Source organism: Cryptotermes secundus, unplaced genomic scaffold (assembly GCF_002891405.2).
Source record: "Cryptotermes secundus unplaced genomic scaffold, Csec_1.0 scaffold70, whole genome shotgun sequence".
In the NCBI taxonomy this organism is placed as follows: domain Eukaryota; kingdom Metazoa; phylum Arthropoda; class Insecta; order Blattodea; family Kalotermitidae; genus Cryptotermes; species Cryptotermes secundus.
Window position 1 is genome coordinate 1,241,653 of NW_019734964.1, and position 18,949 is coordinate 1,260,601.

The window sequence follows — 18,949 nt, forward strand, 5'->3', positions numbered from 1 at the left end:
CATGCCAATCGATACCTGTTTCTTTCAGGATCTGCATTAATTTGGTCCAGTTTACCCGGTCAAATGCCTTCTGCCAGTCTATGAAGCAAACACACAGTTCTTCATCTATCTCCAAAGTTCGTTCCGCTATAATTCTCATCATCCCAATTGCATCCCTGGTTCCTTTTCCTCTTCTAAATCCAAACTGATCTTCTCCAAGTACATCCTCTATTTTCCTTTCAATTCTTCTTTTAAGTATCTTTGCTATTATCTTTGCTGTATGTGCAATAAGACTTATTGTGCGATGGTCGCTGCATTTTGTAGCTTTTGTCTTTTTCTTTAAGGCAATCATTGTAACTTCTGTAAAGTCCTTGGGCCACTCTCCACTTTCATATATGGTGTTCATTAGTTTTGTCAGTGTTTTCAAACCACCTTCTCCCAGTAACTTGAGCACATCTCCAGGTACATCATCATCTCCTGTAGCCTTTCCCTTCCTCATTTCCTTGATAGCTTTTTCCACCTCACTTTGTAAAATATATGGTCCTTTCTCGTCTGTATCTACTTCTTCTTCCGGTTCAACTTCTAAGGTTTCTGGCCGATTAGGTCGATCATATAGTTCTGAAATATAATTTTCCCAAATTTTCAGCACTTGCCTCTGATCTACTATTCTATTCCCCTGGGAGTCTTCGATGCCAACATTTTGAATCCCATGATTCTCTTTCCATCCTAGTTCTTTTGTCTTCATGTACATCAAATCATAACGGCCTGTTCTTTGAAATTCCATAATCTCATTACATATCTTCTCAAGATATTCCTTTTTGGCCCTGTCCGTGGCTCTTTTCAATTCATTCCTCAGTCTCCTGTATTTCCTCCTGCCTTCTTCATTGTTGACATTCTTCCATTTCCTTCGCTCCTCCATTTTACTCATCATCTCCTGTGTAACCCATGGTTTTCTTGCTATCTTCTCAACTTTACCTACCAAATCACTGATAGTATCTAACATGCATTCTTTTATATCGTTCCACTGCGCTTCAGCATTTCCGCTTTCACCTTCAATTGCACCGAGTTTCTCTTCTAGAGTCTCTTGCACGCTTTGTCTTTGAGCATATAACTTCTCCAAATCCCATCTGGGTCTGCGCTTTCGAAATCCTATAATTTTCTTCAACCTGGTTCGGAACTTGGCAACCAGCAAGTTGTGGTCAGAGTCAATGTCTGCCCCAGGAAGCGTCTTCACATCCTTCACACTGTTTCTGAATCGATGTTTCACAAGGATGTAGTCCAGCTGATGCCTCTTCCAATCCCCAGGTGCCTTCCATGTGTAAATTCTTCTCTTTGGCTTCTTGAACCAAGTGTTGGTAACAATCAATCCATTTCGTTCACAAAAGTCAATAAGCATTTGACCTCTGTGATTCCGTCTTCCTAGTCCATGTGATCCAACAATATTCTGATATGGTTCATCTCCAACAATGCTGTTCCAGTCTCCCAATATGATGCTGTTTGTGTCTCCTCTTCCATCTTCCTGAAGAATTTCTTCAATTGTGTCATACACTTTTTCCACTTCATCATCTTCATACTCTGATGTTGGCATGTACACTTGTATAATCAGTATATCTACCGGTTCCGCCTTTAACTTCAGAGCAATAATTCTGTCATTACAAGCAATCTTCTTAACAACACTCCTCACTACACTTTTATGCACCACTATTGCCACACCTCTTTCAGCCCGTTCACCTCCGGAATAATACACTGTATAATCACCGCTTCTTATTTCACCTTGTCCTTTCCACCGCACTTCGCTGACACCTAGCACAGACACTTCATTCTTCTGCATTTCCGTTTTCAAATTCTCCAATTTTCCTGCTTGATTCAAGGTCCTGACATTCCATGTTCCAATCTTGTATCCATGCTGTTTCTTCTGATCTTCGCACTTATTCTTGTTGTAACGCCTGCATGACATTTCCTCTAGAAACACTCCCCCCCGGAGATCCGATTGGGGGAGTAGTTTACCTCCGGATTGTTTTGCCTCCAGAGGAAACATCTCGCATATATGGTATCTCTGTTTTTGGAAAGAGACTATCCAGGAAAAGTGATAATGTGGTAGTTTTTCCATTTGCTTTCCACATCGCAGTACAGCAGCCGTTCAAACCACTCTGGTCACGCCTGCTGCTATACGAACTTGAACCATCTCGAGCATCATTTGCTCTGTGCTTCAAGTCGCTACTGATGACGCTGCTTCCGGCATCAGTTTTTGGTGTCTCTCTTCGTCTGATGCCTACCCTTTGACCTGTCCAGCAAGGGAGGCCCTGCCAGTAGCTACGCTACCGCTGGTATAGCTCTCGGGGTCCTTGGCGTACTCAAACTCCCTCACCACGATAAGGTGGAGACACCAACGAGGGAGTATTTTCTGAATATAGTGCTAAAAATGTGTCATAGATGTAAATAATGCAGGTCTTTTCTGTGACGTTGAAATTGGCTGTATGAGCTCATAGAGACTGCAGTTTAAGTCAAACGTTCACTCATCATGAAGTCGTCATCATAAAACTTCTTATGCATTTTAGGAGCTCCAGCAGTGAAAGATGGGTTTAAGATTGAGGAGGAATTCTTAAGTATTCTTATTAGGAAGAGAATATTTAGTAGGGCAAGGTTCAGGGGATACCCTTAGCTATATATATTTTTTTTTCCATGAGTCAGAGAAAGAAAGTTATCAGAGGAATTGAACGCTTGGAAGTAAAAAAGAGTAAAATAAGAACAAACAACAGGATCCATTTAAGTAGGTTAGTAGATATTCACTGTATTGCAATATCATTAACAAAAAATTAGAAAAAAAGGAATAACAAAATTAATGAAAGAGTTTTTGAAAGTTGATGTTGCACTCAGTTTGATGTTGTAAAAAGCAAAGAGTAGTAAGAGTCTTTATGACTTCAAGTATGTCACAAGCACATATATTTTGTGCACTTCTCCCTTTTTCATGGATGATTTTAATGTAAAATTAGAAAATGGAATGGAAATTACAACATATACTTGCATGATTTGGGGCCTTCCTTTGTCCTGCAACCCACTTCTATGCATTGTAAAGGTTCCTGTAAGGCATTGTTAATATAAGTGAAAGGATTTCCTGAATGGTAATCACATTTTTAAAGTCATCTGTAATCACAAGAGCCTATTCATGTTTTGTGTCACGCAGCTTCTGGGACCACTAACCTGGTTCCTGCAGTCATATATTGTGTTCTCCATTTAGATTTGTAGATTTGTTGAGTTAGCATTTGCAAAGACACTGAGTGAAGAACAATAGATATTGAACACTTAATATAATAATGAGTGATATGCTGTCTTTTAAAATCATTGAGTTTGAACACACAGCTGTTTTCATACACATAGCTTTATGCTTCCTGTAAAAGAGACTGAACTTAGTATGCATGATAAAACTTTCATGAAACAACTTCAAAAATCTGTATATACATGCATAATAAAATTTTTATGAAACTTCTTTGCAGAACTTCTACACACACACACACACACACACACACACTTGCCCCCCCCCCTGTTGAATTTTGTTTGTTGATGGAACATGTGAAAATTTAACATCATTGTAATTGATAAATTATAGTGAGAATTCAAAACATTAAATGTAATCACAATTCATTTGACCAAAATTAGAGTTGTAGCATCCAGATTCATACACAAATGAGTGGACATGTTCAAGTTAATAGATACAGCACAATAACATTTCTAATTTTGAAAGAAATAGTACCATTTCAAAGTAAGTGTGACGCTTTTCCACCCTGAAGTGTTTAATTGCTTTTTTTTTTAAGCTTTTACTATGTGCCACCAATTCCAGTTGTGTTGCATAGCTGAAGGGCCATCTGTAGCTTTCATGTGAAAGTGTACTTCCTGCCATATGTAAGTGTTGAACTACCTTACTCTGGTAGTAGACCCAAAAATTTCAATCCTGTTGGTACTGAAGACTGCCATTAAACACAGTCTTCAGTGAGTTCCATTCAACTCCAATCTTCACAACACACAACAAGACATGTCTTGTTAAGCAGACTGTGAACCAGCAAACAAATGCAAATATAGACTTGAAAGGATTCTGACGATGGTGTATGCTGTACAGAATTATTAGGCTTATTTTGGACTCTATCCATTGTCTGGTATACTGTATATAAGACAGTGAATGAGAATATCTCTTTCTAACAGGCCCAACTGGGTAGGTGTATTCTGCCCCGTCCACTTGAGGATGGAGACAGATCCAGTCTCTGAAACGTGGTTTTTGTCTTATGTACAGTATACCAGATGATGGATAGAGTCCAAAATAAGGCTAATAGTTCTCTAATGCAAATATGTGAAGTAAAACTAAGATCTGGCCTGGTACAAGATGCTTCTGAAATGGGCCTTTGTATGTGTGAACCCGTAAAAACAAAAAAATGACACTGGAGAGATGGTAATGAAAATCCGGTTCTCGGTCGCTAAGTTCCACCATATGTAAGATTTGAGGCTTTCACGGCGGTGACTATGAAGAAAGCAGTCTTCTGGGATTTGGCACCGTGTATATGTGGTGTTAACCGACGTTTCGGAGGAACGTATCGCCTCCATCTTCAGGGTAGAAGAAAAANGTAACTTGCTTGTTGGGTGGCATATCTCCATGTGTATGTCCCCTTCTCCCATCCCTACCTACAAATACACTTATCTCTGAATTGAGGGACAGATGTACTGATAAGTCAACCATAAGTTATAAGGAAATTAAAATTTATCAAGATATTATGGAAAGAAGTAAGCACACACATTCCTTTGATACAGCACAGACTATAGAAGGCAAAAAAATTGGGGGGGGAGAGACATACACACACGCCTATGAGGTGATCTCATAGGCGTTCTAAACTAAAAAAATTAAAGACTATACACAGATGGACCAACACAGAAGGATACACCAACAGCAAAATGATATGATATGCCTCCATTTATTTTTTTCAAAATAAGGGAAGTAGGCCAAAATGAATAAGCAGGATGAACGGAAATTTAGTCACCTGACCCTTTTCAGTTCAGTGTTGTAGAGATTAAATTTATAAGCCTTCAGTATAAAACGTTAAATTTTCTGTTGGTCATGAAAATTTGATCTAATTGACTCTTTGTGAGTCTGCAGGTGAACTTCTTAAGTGGTTGTCTTGGTGTATTAGGCTGTGTGTGTTTCTTTTAATAACAATTCAAGCAGAGGTCAAGTTTCAGATTCGCTGCATTGGTGAAATCAAGGTCACAGGACAGGTGCAGTTTGTTCCACATTTCAATGGGGACAGACCAGACCATCTGTTCAAGTCAACATTGATGGGCTTTTGTAGTCTATGAGGGTCACTGAACTCTCCCTGGCAGTTTGTTTCATTTTTATCCTATTTTCTCCCAGTTTTCTGCTGTCTCTGCTATTTCTTTATTTTATATCCTTACTGTCCTCTATGTTTAGTTGAATTTGATGGTAAAGAGAGAGAAGTTTTTTTGTGTCACTGATAAATGTGTTGTGACTTGGTAACTCAAGCCAGAATGGACCATAATGACAGTCTTAAGTCATGATTTTACTTGAAAGCCAAAAGAAAGTTTTGAAAACTTTATTACTGTATAAAATATTCACAGAATTTTTAAGTATATTGCATAGTGCATAATTTTATCTCTGTTAATGTGTTTCATTTTGGTCATTTTTTTATTCTGGTTGATGCTGGGAGGGGAGGCCTATACCAGATGTTGTTACACTGATTTATTTTTGGTTCACATTGATGTGGTATAATTTTTATTTGTGTCATGCCAAAATCAGAATTTGTTTTAATAACAGTAATATTCCCCATTGTTCAAAATATTTGAAGAATGGAATTGCAGATAACCATGGTTTCATGGTTCAGGGATGTGAAAACATAAATATTCTCCATATTGTGGGAACTGCCCACATTCGAGCAATTGTTACAGTGACAATGCAAGTATCATTGCTTAGCAGTGGCGAGTAAACAGGTGTTGCTAGGCAAAGCCTACAACAATACAGACAGTGACATTGTAAGACAGCACTAAATTGGGTCACAAAATCAATCAGGCGAATGACCTGAAAAAAGGCACTTGAACGGAGGGAAACAAAAATAGGTAACGCTGAAGTCACACCTCAGGGTGTATGGTCAGTTGTGAAATCCCTTCTAAAGAGGGATGGACCAAAGGCACCAACTGCTATTCGTGGTGCTGCAGGCCTTAAATTTCACCCATTCAAAAAAGCCAATGCAATTGCTGATTGTTTAGAAATTCAATTCACGCCACACGATCTGTGCGATGATAATCATGAACGGCAGGTGGAGGCTAGAGTTCAGGCTCTGCTCAAAACTGTAGATGACAAACCCCCTCAAAGGATCAGACCATGTGACATACAAAAATTAATAAATTCCTTGAAGTTGAGAGAGGCCTATGGAATTGACGGCATCCCAAATGAATGCCTGAGGCACCTGCCAAGGAGACCATTGGTTCACCTAACTCATTTATTTAATCGTCTTCAGCTCTCTCATTTTCCAAATACTTGGAAGGAAGCAAAAGTAATAACTTTGCCTAAACCCGGTAAAGACCTGAAATTCCTGCAAAATACACGTCCAATCAGCCTCCTGTCCACAACAGGAAAACTATTCGAAAAAGTAATTTTGAAATTACTACAGAAACATATTGAAGAAAGAGGCCTGCTCATCGCAAGCCAGTTTGGTTTTCGTGCATGTCACAGCACGACATTGCAACGTATGAGGCTGGCGGGCCACGTAATCCTTAATTTCAACAACAAAATGTCTACGGCTGCGGTATTCTTGGACATTGAAAAAGCCTTTGATACCACGTGGCACTCAGGCTTGCTGTATAAGTTATCAAAATTGGAATTCTCAAACAGTTTGATCAAGCTTATTGGGTCCTTTCTCAATGTAAATTCAGGGTTTCACTTGAAGGCGAAATGTCAACCTCAAGGGAAATGCAAGCAGAGGTGCCACAAGGTTCAGTCCTCTCCCCTACTCTTTTCAATTTGTACATAAATGATGCCCCCCAAACACATGGTGTTCACCTGGCCCTCTTTGCAGACGACACCTGTCTGTATGCGACAGACCACAAGGAGGGTTTTATTGTTAGAAAACTCCATTGCAGTCTCTGATCAATGGAGACCTGGTGTGAGTGCTGGAATATTAAAATTAATGAAGATAAGACTCAGGGGGTCTACTTCTCTCGTAGCCGTCGACCGCCTGAGTCTTGTCTTACTCAAAATGGATGAAATATTCCATTTGTAAATAGTGCAAAATATCTAGGTGTAATCTTCGATAAGAGAGTTACATGGAGATTGCACATAGAAATGATCGATACCAAGGCCTTCAGAACATTCATTAGAATATATTCCCTATTCAAAAGTGAGCGATTAAGTGCTAACATTAAAATGACCCTCCACAAAGCTCTTATTAGATCCGTAATGACTTATGCTAGTCCCGCCTGGGAATTCACGGCAGACACTCATCTAGTGAAATTGCAGCGCCTGGAAAACAAGGCTCTCCGCACCATTGGCAATTTTCCAAGTTGCACACTGGTCCGCGATTTGCACATGGCATTCAAAATCCCGTATGTATATGACTATATAACAAAATTATGCAGGAAACAAGCAGAAGTCATACAAAATCATGAAAATGAGNTGACCGACCGTCAGTCGCAGTGTGACTTGAACTTGGACTTGGAAGTCTACACTTTTAAGAGTTCTACACTCCTACAATTCTAGTTCAGTGTTGAGTTTCAGTACAACGATCAAGGTGTTACAGAGTTGACTGTTATTATTATTCTTCTTCAATTCTTCAAGCTTAAGTTCATCTGTGTATACTGTGCAGCTATAATAAATATTATAGAACAGTTCAACAAGTGGTTGTCTCTTCATATAACAACATCCCACAGTAGTTTAGAAACATGCGCTTTTTTTAATTCCTTAGTTCATTAGAAATGGAAAATTCTTAAAAAAAAAAGAAAGAAAGAAAGAAAAAAGAAAAAGTGTCTTTAAGTATGTCAAAAGAGAAACCACCCTATATTGATAATTTCTCATTATGAAATTATATTGTAATATATTTAGGTTACTGAAGACGCCGTTCGGATTGTTAATTGGTTTATTTAACAACCTACAAGTCGTAACTACAATTGATTATAACACTGTTGCGGGGCTTCACACTTTATAACCCTATTTGCAATAATCTCTTCACTCTGTCCTCAGTAGTCTACACGTATTCACAGTATGGGAGCTATATAAGTGTCACTGTATTACACACAATTACACGTCCGGTTCTTGTTTCTGCAACTGCAGCTGTACTCCAACTGTGTCACTCCTGATCACACACTTTAACTTGAGAACTCCTGATCACACACTAGCTTGATCACACGCTGTCTTCGGCGGCCGCTACGCATTAACTGCTTTGTAGGCTGCTACACTTTAACTCGTTCACTGCTGACTGACTGCTGGCTAACTCGTAACTAACTGCTGGCTAGATTCCAACTCAACTCGTAGGCTGCTGCCTCGAGAACTGTGTTCGGCGGCTGTGTAGTTCCCTTATAAACCCTCAGCCGGACAATGGGAAAACAGTTATGTAATAGGCACCACTGTTGTCTGGCGCCGTGTTTACAGGCATTACTGGCAACGCAGTCAGGAGTTGTTTACGGCTGCATAGCAACCGCAGTTTACTCGCTTTGCTTAGCAACCAGCGTGCTGGGACTCGGCTCCACTCGGCACGTCACGGCTGGCAGGGAGGGAGGGGTGTCATCCATAATGCAACATGTCACAATATTTTATGAGGGTTGGAAGATTTTAAGTATTTGTGTACATGTATTTGACTGACTTTTCAGTCAGTCACTCGCTTCCTTCACTGAGTATAGACTACAGTAGGTATGGCATCTCTTTTGACCCTCACAACAATTATGGAATTAATTCACATACTTCACTTGCTGCAGGTTAATATTGTACTATAATTTACGCGTTTGTTCCTAGTTTCTCAACGCAGTTTTTGGTATCTGAATATGACGTATGTTACATCTGTAGTTGGAAAACAGAAATGCAATTAAAATTTACTACGATGAAGTTGCTGTTGGTATTATTATTATTTATATGCCATAATTATATATTATTGTATGTTTCAGGTCTCATGTGCACTCCATGCACTCCATGCACCAAATGAGTGACATGATGAACTCCATGTTTTCAAATCCTTTTGGGATGTTTGGAATGGGGCCACCAGCCATTACATCCTCCTTTGGGGATACACGTATGAGTGATAGATCCCGAACAGATCTCATGCCTTTTGGCTTCCCAAACATGAACAGAATGTTTGAGAATATTGTAAGTACTCAGCGTAGTGATCAGGTTATATGTTTCTGTAGCCAGCCCAGTCCCCTTTCCTGTTTCACCCAGGATTTACGGGAGTATGCTGGCTGTGGTATGGAGCATGAAACTTGACAGCTTGTCTCATGCCAGGATGAAGAATGCTTGGAGCTTAACATTCAGACCCTTGTGTATTATACAGATTTGGTTCTTGCACTCAGGATAAACTCATTTCTTACTGTGGTATCAGATTATGGCCTTCAGTGTTGTTCCCCCCCCCCCGAGGTAGCCTTTTGCATTTACTTTTTTTTTTTCTGTGTTTGTGGTTTATGGGTGTTTCTAATAATTCACTGTAATATTTTGTTACCATAATTGTAACACTTTCCCCATTTCTGATATTAAATCTCCTATTATAAGAAGGCTGAGATGTGCTGGTGGTACACAGGAAGATATTTTGAAAATGTGAAGTGAAAAGACCACCTGGTGATATAGGCATAGATGGGAGTATAATATTTAAAGAAGTAGGGTGTGAGGATTGGAGTGGATTCAGGCTAAAGTTTAAATAGTTTCCTTTGTACCCTGTCTCACTGTATCTAAATACAGAATGTCCCAGCAGGAAAGGTCGGTATTCTGGGACGTCATAGTATTGGTCATTCTAAGCAAAAAAAGTGAGGGCCACACCATAGCTCAAGCGGCTAGTCGCTGTCTTCCCACCACTGCGGCCTGGGTTCGATCCCAGGTCTGGTCAAGTGGGATTTGTGGTGGACAAAGTGGCGCTGGGGCAGGTTTTCTCCGAGTACTTTGGTTTCCCCTGCCAATATTCATTCCACCAAATGCTCCACAATCACCCTCACCTATCATCTGGGGCTGGCACAATAGTCCAGAAGTGGCCGCAGTACAAGGGACTTAGTCCCACCCCACTGGCAATTAAAAAAAAAACAAAAACAAAAAAGTGTATAAATGGTTTCCAAGACAGAGCTATTTCACTGTACAGTAGTTTGGATTTGGTGCCCAATATTGTCCTTTCCTCCTGCCATACCATGCCACTGTCCAAAGCAGGTGAGTCAGCGTCAGTTGGCTGTTGTGACTGTTGATACTGATAATGTAGGAGTGTTCAGAGAAAGCAACACTTCTTCACAAATGCTGAGTATGCTGATATGCTGTGCATTTACAGCTTCTATGATGGTAATGCGACTGCTGCTGTTGAAGAATACCGTTGACAGTTTTCTGTGTGCAGAATTCGGAATTATACAATGTTTTCCAAGGTGTTCAATACATTTTGTGAACTTCATACACTTCCCAGTGCTCATGTTTCATTTGAACGAGCATATGAACAACATGTAGAGGAACAGGAAAAGACTCTTGGGATCACACATTGTAGGCCTACTACTGGCATGAGAAAACTTTCTACATATCTCAATGTTTGATGGACACATGTATGGTGAACATTGCGTGATAATTTTAGAACTGTGCATAGAAATAGCTGTATTATGGAAACTGTTCGGGATAGAACATGTGTGCATGCACAGATTTTTGCTTAGAACAACCGATACTGTGACCTTTCCTCCTGGAACGTTGTATTTGGAATGTTGGCCTATTTATTTTTTCCTTTGTTATATGTATATAATTTATAATAACTTAGTTACCTTTTAATTTATTATAGAAGCGTTTGTTATTCTAAATTAGGTTTTTATCTTCCATGTTATCTAACTTAATGAAACCGGTGTATAAATATTCCATCATATACTCTTTGTGTATTACCCATTTGCTTGTTAATGTGCCGTCTGAAAATTTTACATTCTATGGCAGCTCTTATTATTACACAGAAATATAAAGTTAGCATAGAATTAAAACAAAAATATTGTTTGTAATCAGTATGGAATTGTTTTCTTGTAGGACCGGATTGGAAATCCTGGTGGCCACTCTTTCAGCAGCAGCACAGTGATGACCATGACAAGTGGGCCTGATGGAAGACCACAGGTATGTGCTGCCTTTCGTTAAAGAAGAATTTTAGAAAGAAAAGTACGTACTAAATTTATTGTTTGCAATTGTGTGTGTTTCCATCGGCACAACTTCTGTATTGGCCAATGTTAGGAGTGAGCAGTTGAGCCAGTAGTGATTGTGCATATCTGGTGATGACCAGAAAGCCAGGACACATAGTAGACAAATACAGCAGAAATGAATACAATTGGAATTACAACATAATGTAACAGCATGATGCTGTATTTATTATTGCCATATTAACTTTGATAATATATTAAATTCTCGGAAGATTTATTGCCATGTGTCAGACTGCTAAGTGAACTGTTTCCACATTTTTACAGCTTCAGTTAACATAATCATATTTGGTCCCTAAATTATTCTCTATAATTCATGAAATTGTTTTGCTAATGGTGTGAATATATAATTTTATAATGCATTTTGACTGACTGACTGATGCGTACTGCCATCTTTGTGATTACATCCGTTATATTTCTGTCAAATAGAATATTGTCTGTGATAACACTGATAACAAAATGACAGGTTGTGGATTACACAGAGAGAGTCTTGGTCCTGTCACATGTGTTGGGTATTTTTCTTTTCTTGCCATGTCAAAAATGGCTTTGAAGCCTACCAATTCTCTTATATGTAGTGGGTTACAGGCACCATTTTGCTGGGCATGGAACTTGCATGCGTGTATATTGCCAAGGAAATGCATGAAGCTTCCACTCCGATTTCCACTTTATAATTAAACGTCTATGTATCGACAGTCCATCAATAGTGCAACAATTGTTTATTCACCATTTAACACTTAACACAACATGTTTCGGCCATAGATGGTCATCTTCAGGTTTCTTAATGTGTCCAAACTGTTACACTGCTCTGATGTGCACTAAAACCGTGCATTGCAGCTCACTTAAAATATAAATAAATAATTAAAATTTTCTATTACTTTTTTTTTTTGTAAAATCTTTTTTATTAAAATGTTATTAGAATTGTGTTATATTATTTATATTTTAAGTGGACTGCAACGTGTGGTTTTAGCGCACAACAAAGTAGTGTAACAGTTTGGATGCATTAGGACACCTGAAGATGGCAATCTACGAGTATAGCTGAAACATGATGTGTTAAGTGTTAAATGATGAATAAACAATTGTTGCATTATTGACTGATGGACTGTGGATACACAGACGTTTAATTAAAGATTTGCAACAAGATGCTGAAATCTAGAATTCCACTTTATAAGGTGGTGCAAAGGCACTAGAATATCTTTCATTCCATGCTAGGTATACCAAGCTTCATCATCAACAAGGACAGCTCCAGGAGGCGTGAAGGAAACTAAGAAGAGTGTATGTGACTCACGTTCTGGCATGAAGAAGATAGCTATTGGTCATCACATTGGTGAGAGAGCACATGTACTGGAACGTGAGCAAAACTTGCATTCCGGAGAGCGTGAGGAACGCCAGGAGTTTATCAATCTTGAGGAAGGTGAGCTGTGATCATTAAAAATATTATCTGTTGATACAGCCAGTTCATTTTGTGCCAGTGAAGTGTAGGTAGAAGCACAGATTTATTATTTCAGCTTTTGCATATTTATGATCGCAGGGCTAGCAGAGATTTAAATATTTAAATAAAACAACTTTAATTTGTTACGGCTCTGTGCTTATAATGTAGTTTTAATGTCAGTCAGGTTTAATGATGCTTATATATTGGTGCCACAATTATTTTTTGTAATTAACCTATGAATTTTATTGTCCTTATCTTACCCATTTGGTGCAGACAGACAGACACACACCAGCCATGTGGCTGCCTTGTTTGAATGTGTTGATTTTTTATATAAAATGAGTCTGTTAATGTAGGAACTACTTTGTTAACACATTAAAGAATTCTCAGTTTGGAAGTTGCTGTCAGGCATTGAGTTTCTTAATGACTTTTTCGTATTTAAATAGAGGAAGCAGAAGAATTCAACAGGGAATTTGAGCAAAGGACCAGGCAGTCACTGGGCGCAATTGGTTATTCCTCCCCTAATTCTTCAAGTAGACATGGCAGACGTCACCGTGAACCCCAACTGGCATTGCCTGCATCGTCCTCCAGGTAAGTGTGGAATTGTATAGTATTCCAAGGTGCAATTTGGTCTTGTTTACTTCCAAACAGGTAGGTAATTACAGCTGTCTAGTGTCAGAATATCCCAGCACGTTAATTTTTTTTCTTAATTACTGGGTAGTATGACTTAACTGCATGACATAATTTTTCCTGTAAATTATTTTCACATTATTGGTGTAGTTATTTCTGGTATTTCACCTTATATGAGTTTGTTGAAACTTTGATGTTAGTATTATTGTTTAACAAGAACTTAGTGTATTTCTAGCCTTTTTTACATTGATAGTATTTTAGTATTTACTAATCCATAAACCCAAGGCCGCGCCATAGTTCAAGTGGTTAGTCGCTGGCTTCCCGTCGCAGCAGCCCGGGTCTGATCCCAGGTCTGGTCAAGTGGGATTTGTGGTGGACAAAGTGGCACTGGGGCAGATTTTCTCCGAGTACTTCGGTTTCCCCTGCCAATATTCATTCCACCAATTGCTCCACAATCACCCTCGTCTATCATCTGGGGCTGGTACAATAGGCCAGAAGTGGCCACAGTACAAGGGACTTAGTCCCACCCCACTAGCAATAAAAAAATCCATAAACCCTCACATATACCCAGGATGACACTCAAAAAACCCATGGGCCAATATTCTAAGGTGGTTTTCCTGATGTTTGTTCACCATTACTGTAGAAATGTGATATTAGCTTCTGTTCACTATGTCAAAAACTATGATAATAGCTTTAGTTTTGCCAATTTCATTTTGACTCATGTACAAAGCCTACAGTATTTCCTCCCACAGTTCTGGGTGTGTCAGGAGACCAACAAAACTTTATAAGAACCTGATGAACAGCATTCTAATCTTAGAAGTATGTGTGTTATGTCTAGAATTAGATGAATAACTTCAGATATTCTTAAAATTGTTTTAAGTTTTTATGTAATCAGGTATTTCAGGCTTGCTTTAAAATTGTAATCCATTTTTGTGGTATTAATACATTTTAATGCAAATTTCATATCCTGCTTTTAGTGATGCAGGTATGGAAATTGGGTGCATTCTGGGTGGGATACACTGTAATGAAGGAAGAAAAATAACATGCAACTAGATCCATTGCCAGTACCATTGCCAAATTATCATCAAAAGTCTGTGCTGAGAACAGAAACACTTTAAGACATTTTAGAGTCCTTTTTTAGCAGTTTGCTGAAGAAAAAGAGGAAACAGCTGTCAATATTTCCAGCAAGACTTCACCAGCCCACATTGCATAATAATTGTTTGGCCTCTGCAGGCTGTGTACAGTGAACATGTTATTAGTAGAGGCTAATGTGAGGAGGTTTTCATCATGGCCATGAGTAATTACAGATGAATTAGTTAAAAAGGACTTTAATGAGTCATTGAGGAATGTATGTGAATATTGCAAAAAATCTTTTCCATTAGCTGCTTTAGTCACATAAAGTATGATGGTATCACTCACAGCATTTTAAACTTCGTTCAGTACCTGTGGTAGAATGTATATCCTTTTGAATGACCACCTGTACATTGGCTCTGTGGTCTAGTGGTCAGAGTTCCTGGCTACAGATCCAGAAGTCTGGGTTCAATTCTCGGCGCTACCAGATTTTTTTCTGAAAAGTAGTGGGTCTGGAACTGGGTCCGCTCAGCCTCATGATGATAATTGAGGAGCTATTTCAAGGAAATGGAGGCTCTGGTCTAGAAAACCGAAATTAATGACCAGGGGGATTCGTTGCACTTACCACGCAACATCTTCTGTCCACAGAAGTTCACGGACAAGCAGCGGTAGCTCGGTTGGTATAGTTCACTTGCAGACTAAACCCACAGAGTTTGTTTTTGTATTGCAAATGATGGTGTGTCATATATGTATACAGTTTTGTGTGATGGAAATACATTGACATTCACCACAGTAAATAGCTGCTAACAAATTAATTGTGGATTTTGCTTTGCATGAACTGTTTATCATGAGAACTGAATTGACACGAATCTGGTGTTGTAGCAGGTAGATGAAACAGGACAGGTCTAAGAAAACTTCATCCACTGTGCAGTTCTGATTGTTTCCTGTTCCTTTTGTTTGTAATACAAGGGAAACTAAGGATAGGTGGCTGTAGTAGAGAGAGGTCAGTAATTATAAAATATAACTTAAACATTGCTGGAAGCATCAGACAACATATATACTCATTTCTCAAGAAAGCAGGGAAATTACACTGGAATTATTTCATTTTTTCTTAGTAGAAGTTGAAGTTTTCCTGCCATTTTATTTTAATTTTGCTCTTCTGCTATTACAGCTGTGGTACAAAAAGTAGTATGCATCTTGTAAGATTCTGTTTACCTCACACAAGAAAAACAAATTGAGAGCCATTTCTTAAGTTCCATTTCTTCCCATTCTGAAGATGTTTTAAATTGCAGAGTGTATCTTCATAAACACTGTTGTTAACTTATGCTAAGTCCACATGTTATAGCAAATTAACAACATAATTTTACAACTAAGAAATTTAATTATTGAAGGATAGTTTTATTTTACATTTTACTTTGGATTTTAATTGTATTACATCAGTGAATAGCTAGTTCAGTTTATTTCACTTAAAGCACAGCAATCAGGGGACCAATCATTTTTTAATTTTATGATTGATTGTAATGTAGCAGGAATTGTCTGCAGGAAGGTACTGTGTTCTACCATCATTTGAGCTGCAGCTTGGTTTTATATATATAATATTAGTTGTGTTGTGCTTCTCTTGTTCTGGCTGACTTTGTAATAGCAAGATGCAGATTTCAGAGTTCATTTAAGCTGTTTTGCTATTCTGAAAATTGTGTGAAGCATGCAGAACTTATTGATTTAAAAAGTAATTGTCCGTACACCACAAAAACTATCAAGCTGTGAAGACGTAAATTGCATATTGTAGCAGTTGGGATCACCATTTTAACTGTCTCAGCAGCTAATCCAGGTTTGAGGGACAGGATTAATTTTCACCAATTAAATTGTATTGGCTTATAATGTAAAATATCTTCATATACTTATGTATCTGCATCACAGTGACTTCTTTGCATGATTTCTTTGAATGAATGGATTTATTTTCTATTTTTCTCAGTCCCTCCCCAACCTGAATTTCTTACGTAATCACTCGAGCAGTTTGATTTTGTTTTACGTAGCTCTCGTCTTAGATCACGAAGTTATTTACCATCATCGTGTGATCGCAGAAGTCATCGATCTTCACCAGTTCCTTTGAGGTAAGAATTGGACTGTGCAAGCCAAAGTGACAAATGGTGACATAATTCCGTTGCTTCAGTTCTGAATAAATAACCCATTTCAAGTCGAACAATTCTTCAGGCACCCTTAATATAGGCTGGATGTAATGCTTTCATACTATTATAGATTTAACTTGCACTTACCCCAGCAAACTAATTCCAGACTAATTCTTAGCTGTTTATGTAATTTCAGGCAGTAAGCACTTGCTTTATAATGTTATTTCACTGCTTTCCTAACAGTTTAGTTGAAAGGTACTTAGATAACATACATATTTTCTGTCTGAATTAGTGATCACTGAAACACTGTGTTGTGTGCTTAGCCTTTCAGTAGTGTTTATGGCATTTAAATATGACTTGTTAGCTTCATAAAAACTCTTGATTATTGGAATTTTTTAGTTAAGTATGACTGTTGACTGGAGATGGATATTTACATTTTAAAGTAGAAAAGTGCAGCATTTTACATAAATCATCCATAGGCCCAGATTGATGTAGTGATTTTTCATCATGTTATGTTTAAAGTACTGACACAAGGTATGTACTGACTTGTAAATGTCTTGGAGGCATGATATGGATGTTTTGAGTGGCTCACTACATCTTGGAGACTTAATTGACATTAGATTGAATTAGTGTCAGAAGAATAGTTACAAGAAAATAATTGAAAGTTACAGCTGAGCTTGGTGCTACACGGTTGTTAGATGGTGTTGAAATGTTAAAACATGTTTTTTTCTCTGAGCCCTTGATTTTTCCTGTGCCAGTCATTCTACCAGTGCTCAAGTTGAGAAGATGTTGAAAAAAAGTGCTGCGTGTCATTGTTCCTGCACATAAATCAGAATTTCAGCTAAAAACCAAACTATTTTGAATGATAGGATCTCTGTGACATGTGATTTATACTTACATATATGTGAGATGCTTCATAGTAGACCCACCATTTTTTTAAACTGTAGTACATTTTGGATATAACACCATGAAGTCTGGTAGAATTTTACTGACATTTCAGAAGAAAATCCTGTCACCATTTTCAGGGTCAAAGCTTGACACCTGCTGCTTGCTGACTACTTGCTTGGTCCACTGTTTGACCCTGAAGATGCTGGCAGGATGTTTGTATGAAACAGCAGCAAAATTCTACCAAACTATGTGGAATTAATCACAGAAGATGGCACTCTTCGCAGGTGGTGATGTTAGGACGTCAAATCCAGTATTACAATACGTTGATTTCTTTTTATAGCATAGGAACAGATCTGAGTAGCTTTTTTATTACACTCAACTCTCGACTATCTGGGGGCGGATAAACCGGTTTGCGGCTTAACCGGGGCTACTGAGGCTTTTTTGAGGCTTATATGTTGTTTAATATTCATTCACTTTTGTTTCACATGGTGAGTTGTAACACTATTTTCGCACTAGTGTGAACCGAGCTCTACATTTTTTGGTCCCATTATGCTAACACAATGTTCTAGGGTAGGGGTGAAAGAATGCAAGGATTTGTGGAAAGTTTCAAGGACAGATACACCACCCCAGTTAGTCTCTTTGTATCGATCTTCCAGTGCGTTAGCAAAATGTCAGGGTGTAAAAGGAAGCGTGTTGTGTTAAGTATTCAACAGAAACTTGAAATTATCAATCAGGTGGGAAAAAGAGGTGTAGTTAAACAATTAGCAATGCAATACAGTATTGGAGAACAAACTGTTCGTGATTTAAAAAAATAAAAGAATCAATTAATCCATGGATTCACTGGATTCAGCGAAAATGAGATAGCCACAGAATTGACAAAATTGGCTAACCAAGTTCATGGTGGTGAAGAAGTCAACGAGGAAAATATAAGAGAGTCGTTTGACTGTGACTCGTGTGAGCCGGTCTTCGAAATGTTAAGCCGGGTCCAGACTTGTTGCGTATCCCTGTATCGTATCTCCGTTGCGTATCGTCCGATGCAACGCGACAAAATTTTGCGTCCAGACTTGTTGCGTATCTCCACTCCATTCAGAGTATACAAGGTGTGGCAATAAAGAAACCGGATTCATGCTCTAACCCTTTATTAAAAAAAATCAGACAGTCGAAATGTTATCCCCTTCAATGTAGTCCCCTTCCCGATCCCTACACCGCTCCATGCGAATTTTCCACTGTTGGAAGCAGTGCTGCAGGTCATCTTGTGTTATGCTCTTCAAGAGTTGCGTCACTTTTGCTTTCACTGCATCCACGGACTCGAACCTGGTCCCTTTCAGCGCAGACTTGATTTTTGGGAAGAGAAAAAAGTCGCACGGTGCTAGGTCCGGAGAATACGGTGGATGTTCCATCACTGGAATGTTGTTTTTTGCCAAATACCTCTTCACAGATA

At 38.6% G+C, this 18,949-nt stretch overlaps 1 protein-coding gene across 3 annotated transcripts in view; it reads left to right on the forward strand.

Moving 5' to 3' along the window:
* The window catches only part of LOC111869018 (myeloid leukemia factor), a 31,616-nt gene that overhangs the window by 2,842 nt on the left and 9,825 nt on the right, over positions 1–18,949 (forward strand). For 2 of the 3 annotated variants that reach the window (XM_023860195.2, XM_023860197.2), the window contains exons 2-6: positions 9,130–9,328; positions 11,207–11,290; positions 12,577–12,778; positions 13,240–13,384; positions 16,528–16,605. In XM_023860195.2, coding sequence (XP_023715963.1) covers positions 9,130–9,328; positions 11,207–11,290; positions 12,577–12,778; positions 13,240–13,384; positions 16,528–16,605 — 708 coding nt within the window. The remainder of the gene's footprint in view (positions 1–9,129; positions 9,329–11,206; positions 11,291–12,576; positions 12,779–13,239; positions 13,385–16,527; positions 16,606–18,949) is intronic. The other variant, XM_023860196.2, reaches the window with a different exon arrangement.